General features: G+C 49.5%; 1 protein-coding gene across 1 annotated transcript in view; it reads right to left on the bottom strand.

Moving 5' to 3' along the window:
• LOC105909371 (ral guanine nucleotide dissociation stimulator-like) overlaps positions 1 to 7525 on the bottom strand; it is a 42860-nt gene extending 35335 nt beyond the window's left edge. The window contains exon 1 of the mRNA XM_031577124.1: positions 6665 to 7525. Within this exon, the coding sequence (XP_031432984.1) occupies positions 6665 to 6856 (192 nt within the window). The 5' untranslated portion in view covers positions 6857 to 7525. The remainder of the gene's footprint in view (positions 1 to 6664) is intronic.
• Positions 7526 to 7770: the final 245 nt, after the last annotated feature.

Here is a 7770-nt window from a genome sequence, read left to right as displayed (position 1 = left end):
ACTCAATCTTTTGCTCTCCTTCTCTCTCTCTCTCTCTCTCCCTCTCTCTCTCTTTCTCTCTCTCTCTCCTCTCTCTCTCTCTCTCTGGTTCGCTCATGACCTAGAAAAATAAATTCTTCTAGAAAGATCCGCGTCGGGTTCTCTGGTTGTTTGATATGTATTGCCTCAGAAGCTCTGTGCCTTTGACCTACTTCAGCACACGGGATCAGGTTAAAACAGCGTCACGTATAGCGCTCTCTGTTGTTACAGCCTGACCCGAATCACATACTCACAAACAAAGCCAACTCCATAAAGCCTAAGAGGCTGAGGAGGGACCCAAAAAGGTTACCAAAGTAAACAACCTCAGCAATTTTACAGGTCCAGTATTAAAGGTCCAGTATTAAAGGTCCATGGGGTATTCCAACAAGGACAGAACCCTAGCGTTTCTTATTGAGCCCAGACCCCGTCTCAAAGCCTCTCACAGTCAGCGCTTGTTTGAAAGGGGAGGCAGAGACCTCGAGCCTGATCCACTCCAGCCTGTTCAAAGGCTCTGGAATTCTCCGGCTGTCTAATGGAATAAATACATCTCTGCACACAATGGAGGTCTAGCCCGGCAAGGACATTACATTAGCGCGGCTCTTTACGGCCGGGGGAGAGGGGTACATTAGGGGACAGCACTGTTGGATACTCGATGACATCATCCACCAGGAAGGAGAGGGGGGGGGGGGGGGGGGGGGGGGGGGGGGTTGATCTAATTCTCCCGCCTGGCCCCAGAAGCATATGTAGGCTCCTTAATAGAATTTCACATCTTTCAGTGGCAGGACAATGCAGAGCTGGAGGATGGAGAGACACAGGAAGGAGAGAGAGAGAGAGAAAAAGAGAGGGGGGGAGAGAGTGAAGAAAGAGAAAGTCTGGAAGAGGGAAAAGGAGCTTAACTAAAGTCTAATACGCAAACCAGTCTTAGAGAAGTCCTTAAAAAAAACCGGTATAGAGTTGAAAGGTCACAGTTGAAAGGTCATTCTCTTCCGACCATTTCCTAAACTGCACCATTACCTCCCTTATCTTTGGCATCTTGCACGTCTCTCATTGGTTCCCCAGAGCCTCCAATGGACACAGGAGGACACAGGTCGTAGTCATAGCAACCCAACACCCTAGCTGGGGGTTGATGCTTGTCAAAAGCCCAGAGCAGAGTGCAGAGCAGACAGCCAGGAACCATCAGCCTACAAGCTGACCCACACCACGCATTCCTCATTCCCCTTTACAACATGGTGATGTGATGGTGCTCTGTCACATAACCGCAAGCCAAACTCAAGGCACTGAATGACATTCACACATTCTATCTGGTGCTCTACGTCACCCTCCAAACCACCGGGCACTACAAGCACTTGCCAGTTGATTAAGTGACAAGAGAACCCTGCATGGGAGCACACCTGAAGGCTCTCTCCACCTGAAGGCTCTCTATACCTGAAGGATCTCCACACCTGAAGGCTCTCTCCACCTGAAGGCTCTCTATACCTGAAGGATCTACACCTGAAGGCTCTCTCCACCTGAAGGCTCTCCACACCTGAACGCTCTCCACACCTGAAGGCTCTCCACACCTCGGCTGGCCCTCAGGAGACACCTGCATGGGAACACACCTGAAGGCTCTCCACACCTGAAGGATCTACACCTGAAGGATCTCCACACCTGAAGGATCTCCACACCTGAAGGCTCTCCACACCTCGGCTGGCCCTCAGGTGACAAGAGAACCCTGCATGGGAGCACACCTGGAGGATCTCCACACCTGAAGGATCTACACCTGAAGGATCTCCACACATGAAGGATCTCCGCACCTGAAGGCTCTCTACACCTGAAGGCTCTCTGCACCTCGCCTGGCCCTCAGGAGACACCTGCATTGGAACACACCTGAAGGCTCTCTCCACACCTGAAGGCTCTCCGCACCTGAAGGCTCTCCACACCTGAAGGCTCTCCACACCTGAAGGATCTCCACACCTCGGCTGGCCCTCAGGAGGCAGCCGCTGGGATCGTGGAGAGCTGTGGTGCACTGTAAGAGCTGTGGTGCACTATGAGAGCTGTGGTGCACCGCGAGAGCTAAGCTGATTGAAGGATACTATCTTACTGAGGGCAGGTTACGCCAGCTCCCCCCCCCCCCCCCTCGTGGGATTCCTGTGTGATAAGGCTCCCCAATACATGCCATGCCAGCGTGACAGTGAGTACACTAACCCAAACACCGAGCACTCCAGTCAAAACTCACTGACAATGATTCACATGTCACACAGTGGGAGTTTAGCCTCTCTGATAAGTCATTCTTGACGTTCCTGACCTCAGTAGTCACTCTCATGCGGAACACGGCTGCATCTATTGGGTCGCCATGGCGCTCTTTCGACAGAACGAATACAGTAGCAAGGGGCGAGGCCAGGAACTAGAGAGTAACCGGCCAGAACAGGACAAGGTAGAATACGTTGGACGAGGTGTGTGATGTGGACCCCAGAGTAACAAGCCTGATTAGCTCTAATCAACTAACAGGATTAGATGTGTGATGTGTGTGTGTGTGTGTGTGTTTGAGTGTGTGTGTGTGAGTGTGTGTGTGTGTGTGCGGGGGCTGGATTAGTCTGGGCGGTAAGGGGGAAACAGTGCTCTCTCTCTCTCTGTGTGTGTGTGTGTGTGTGTGTGTGTGTGCTAGGCTCGTGACCCGCGGTCTGCATACACACTTCACAAATGCTAAGAGGTGTCTCACTTAAGAGATATGCCATTCAAGGGCCCCAGATCCACCACACCGGTGGAGGCACAGAAGGCACGCTTGTTCTCTCGAGGCTGGGTGTCAGATGAGGTGGCATGGCTTATTATGGCCGATCCCTGGCGGCTCCTCTGAGTGCAACATGCTTTTATGGAGACAGAGCGCAGTTATGCCGAACGCCAGCCATTCTGACAATGATAAGTAGGATGCCACCCTGAAGGGCAAGGTGTTTGTGCTCTGTGGGTACCAGAGATGGGAAGGTTTTTGTTGCTCAGTGGATATCAGATATCAGTGAAGGGAAATTCCTGCTTCGGAAGCCAACTCTCCTGACTCCGTCGCGTCACGTCACCATCCGGGTGTCGAGTGATGAGTGGAATCTGCTTGCCCTGTTTGTAGATGGGGCACACACACACACACACACACACACACACCACACCCACACACACACACACCTGCATACACACTTCACGAATGCTAAGAGGTGCCACTTAAATCAAATATTTCCCTCTTTCTAAAGTGGTCTTTTCCTAAAGAACATCATGCTGATGGAGGCGTGCTACAGTGAACATGAACCACAGCAATCAAACCCTCAGCAGTTGATGTTGAATAAGAGCCCTGCCTGAACACACACACACACACACACACACACACACACACACACACACACACACACAAACACATACACTCTGCCCACGCAACCTTAATTTCTCACCTAGCAGATGCCCAACAAGCAGACCCTCATGGAAGACCTTATGCAAATGGCGTTACGCAACCAAAAGCCAACCTCTCTCTGGCTCTCCAGCACCAACAATGAAGCACTGAATTCTGGGTACTGACTAACCCACTGACCCGCGCAAAAAAAACCAACAACCTGGCAACCTGCCGTCGCCGATCAATCGTCCAGTTGTCTCCTGAGATCGTTGCGTAAGAGACGAATAGGCCTGCGATTTGTCACGGTGTTATCGCAAGAAAATGGATCGGCCACCCTCTGAAAGGCCGCTGGCCCTTGATGGGAGACGGTGATGGCGAGCCGGCCGTCTGCGTCGGAGTCTGGATCTCCCAGATATGCCACTTAATTGGGTTTTCTGCCTTTCGGTTGGTAGGGGTCAACCAGCTTAAAATAGCATCCACTGGGAAGGCAGTAATTTGTTTAACTGCACAAGTGCGAACTGAATGTGCCCTACAGTTACGTGTCTGCATAAGGGGGCCTGCAAATGGGCTTATCAGCTACTGACTCAGGTACACAACTTGAGCCGTTGGGGTCAATCAAATCACTGCCCAACCATGAGTCCGGCTTTTAAGCCGATTAAGTGCGTTGTAGGAAACCTAATGCCGCCAAACTGAAGTGTTTTGACCAACGCTAACAGCATGCATTAAGGGCTTTCTTGCCGCAGTGATAGCTTGATAGAGATGCTTAGAGACCAAATATATGTTGTGGGTGTCTTCTGCATAATGGTGTGCAATTCCTCTTGCCATTGTCTGCACCTATAAATGAGCTGCCATCCTCTCAGTCATAATGCTAACGGTGGTTAATGGGGCCAATATTGCTTTTGTGGTCTGATTGTGCCACGGATATTATGAGACATGAAAAAATGAAATCCCTTACAAATTTGGTGAGGTTGAGTGAGCATTATTGCTTTAATTTAGAGGACACGGCACAGCCGTGCAGATCAATTACCCTCTGGCAAACACAACATTTACACCGTCCAGGTTTTAAAAAGACCAGACGCAGGGGAAAGGGGTTTTTGATAGTCTGATCCTCAAGGGAACAGCTGAGCACCCCCAGCACCTCACCTCCTCAGGGTCTGAAAGAGATACTCTCGCTGTCTCTCTGTCTCTCTGTCTCTCTCTCTCTCTGTCTCTCTCTCTCCCTGTCTGTCTCTCCCCTCTCTCTCTCTGTCTCTCTCTTTCTCACTGTGATTCTACAGTAGGCTCTGGGCTGTGGCCATGCACACTCTGTACATCCCTGTCCCTGCCATGGGGGGGATGGGAGTGGGTGGGTGGTGTGGGGGGCAGGGGGGGTATTGGATTGAGAGTTGCCATAAACTGAAAGTGTGTCACCAATGCCATCCGGGTGCCCTGCTGCTGGAGGGCACACACTCACGCCAGGGACAGGATTAGCGGAGCGTGCCCAGTCAGGCCAGAGGGCACAACGGGTGGGCAGAATGCTGGGTGGGGTGGGGGGTGTCGGGCCGAACAGTGCTTGATATGAACATGAGAGAAAACCAAACCAAATCTAACCAATCCAAAGGCTAGGCTTCAGTACCAGTCCCACCATACAAGTAGCTGAACGCTAAAGCTATCCATTGTGAAAGCAGCTGCCTCGGGGCCCTCTGGAGCATCTGGCTCTGATCCGGTGCATCGTGTCGCATAACGTCTAAGTATGGCGTGATATATACATTGCATTTCACTTTGACATCCACCAGCACATGCAGTCGTTTCTAAGGTTTCAGCTGGGGGTGTTTTTTTTGGCCACTGGGTGAGAGGCAACATCAGATGTGTTAGCACGTACACAAGAGAGAGAGAGAGAGAGAGAGAGAGAGAGAAAAAGGGAGAGAGAGAGAGAGAGAGAGAGAGAAAGGAGGAGAGAAAGAGACAGAGAGAGAGAGACAGAAAGAGCGAGAGATCAGAGAGAGAGAGAGAGAGAAAGAGAGAGAGAGAAAGATAAAGAGAGAGAGAGAGAGAGAGAGAGAGAGAGATGCTCATGCTTGGCCAACGGGACCATAGACATATATATATGTCTATGAACGGGACTTTCCCTTGAGAGGGGCTCCACTTGGGGGTCTGATGGCAGAGTCCTGTTCAGCAAGAGGAGCTTGTGAAGCCAATCAGAGAGCCCCTGGAGCTTAATGCAGGGGCCAATCAGAAGGGATGGGTGTCACTCAGTCCTCTCTGATAATACATGCATTGTCATGAACTTGGAAAATATGTTTCAATAAAACCTCAAAAGCAGCAATAATATAATCACCTCGCGAGTCTGAGTCTGTAAACAGCCCCTGGAGCTTAGTACAGGGGACAACCATACGCTGGCTGACAATACATGCATAGTCATGAACTTGGAGAATACAGTATGTTTCAATAAAATCTCAAAAGCAGCAATAATATATTCACCTCGCTCTGAAAGTCTGAAAATGTAACATGAAGATAGACATTTATACAAGAACAGAATGCACACCATTCAAGTCGAGCCAGCAGCACCGAAGAATGTATAATGAAACTTTGAAGACCTTTTCTAAACGCACGCAGTCTCCTTCTCTTTTCTCCGCTGCGATGGTCACTGCTCATGTGTGTGGGTGTGTGGGGAAACTGTGATAGATCGCTCGCGTTGTTCAGATGAGATATGAGCAGAGCAGCACAGATGACAAACAGTTCCAAACAGCTGCACAAAATAATTAAACGGCAAACCACTCATACAAACAAAACTGACAAACAGCCCCAAAGACCACGACTTTCACAGTGAGGCATTGGGTGTCTTCTCCACACACACACACACACACACACACACACACACTGGATGCAGCAAAGGGGTTTGTTTTTGCACACTGTTGCTCTCGTTGGGATATGCTTCTCTATTTTTGTTTGCGATCAAGATGTGGTTAGAGCACGATACTGAATGATATATTTCAATCATAGTTGACACGACAAAACTACAGATCTGCAAAAGCGGATTTCTGATTTGACTATTATCATTTTGACAAAAAGCAGGAATGTGATTATTTTTCCCATCCTCTTGCAATTTAGCGTCTCATCAAACTTATTCGGCATTTCAATGGCATCTCGAATTCGTCAGTTGATTAGGAAAAAATGTCAGCGCAGAGGACAAAAAAAAAACAGATGAAAAAAAAACATATCTGTAACCAAAGCAGGAGAGCTACTGTAAAAGCTAACCCTCCCGCATTTTCCGCCCAGACCACCGCCGTATAGCACACTACAAATTAAACGCTTTACCTCCAGCAGCGGAAGGTCCGGGTCCAGCTGGGTGAAGCTGTGAAGGACTACGGGACTCTCGTCCCCGGCCACCTCCAACTTCACGCCGTCCCAGATGCTGCGGATCCTCCAGGATGTGGCATCGAACATGACATCGGGGGAGCCCGACTTGACGCTGCGCGTCTCCGAATGTGCTCCGGTTAAATAGACCATTGGTCTCTCGGCAAGTTTTGGCCGCAAGTAACGTTATTGTCAGAGTGAGCCACAGCGATTTGTCTCCATGTTTAGATGGCAACTATGTCTCTGTCGCGTAACGGAAGCAAAACGTTTGTCTGACTCAAAGAGTCAAACTATTTGTTGATATTTTATTTGTAGGTATCTGCGGACAATCCGGACACCATCGCCCCGATCAGCTATGCTCTGTCTGTATACACCGCTGGGTGCCTGCGCGGTTCTATGAGTGGGATAGAGGGCTGGCTATCCCGACTCTTCCCCGCCCCGATGCTAAGAAGACCGCCTCTCCTCTCTTTGACCATGATGTCATTTTCGCAGCCAAGCGTCGAGGAGAGAGGCTTGTTTGGAGGTAACAGAGAGCACAGGATGAGTCATAAAACTAAATTGTTTCTGACATATGTACGCGACTCGCACCTACCCTTGTATGATATATTTCTAACGGAGTAAAGTTAGTGCTTTTAAACAGCTTTCCTCGAGAAAACTGCCAGAAAAAGACTTCTGTCTTCCTGTAATCTGCAGCTCTAAGCCCCTTAATGGAATGCACACGTTTCTCTCTAAACTACCTTTCCAAAGAGGAACAAAACATTACAAATAAATAAAACAGGACATGCTCATTTGTTTTTTGTACATGCCTATATAAAAACCTCCCATCACATAGACACAAACACGTGCACAAACAAAAACACACACACACACACACACACACACACACACACACACACACACACACACACACACACACACACACAGAATAAACACATAGAGGACTTGGAGGATGTTTGGCTGCTCTACTTCTACACATCTGCTGTGTGTTATGTGTGGGCCGAGCAGCGAGTCACTGCCAGTAAACTGCAGCCCGAGAGCACCGCCAGGGAGACACAGGAATGCCACCA

This window comes from Clupea harengus, chromosome 12 (genome assembly GCF_900700415.2).
Source record: "Clupea harengus chromosome 12, Ch_v2.0.2, whole genome shotgun sequence".
Classification (NCBI taxonomy): domain Eukaryota; kingdom Metazoa; phylum Chordata; class Actinopteri; order Clupeiformes; family Clupeidae; genus Clupea; species Clupea harengus.
The sequence above is the reverse complement of the archived record's forward strand: the minus strand, read 5'-3'. Positions and strand labels throughout refer to the sequence as shown.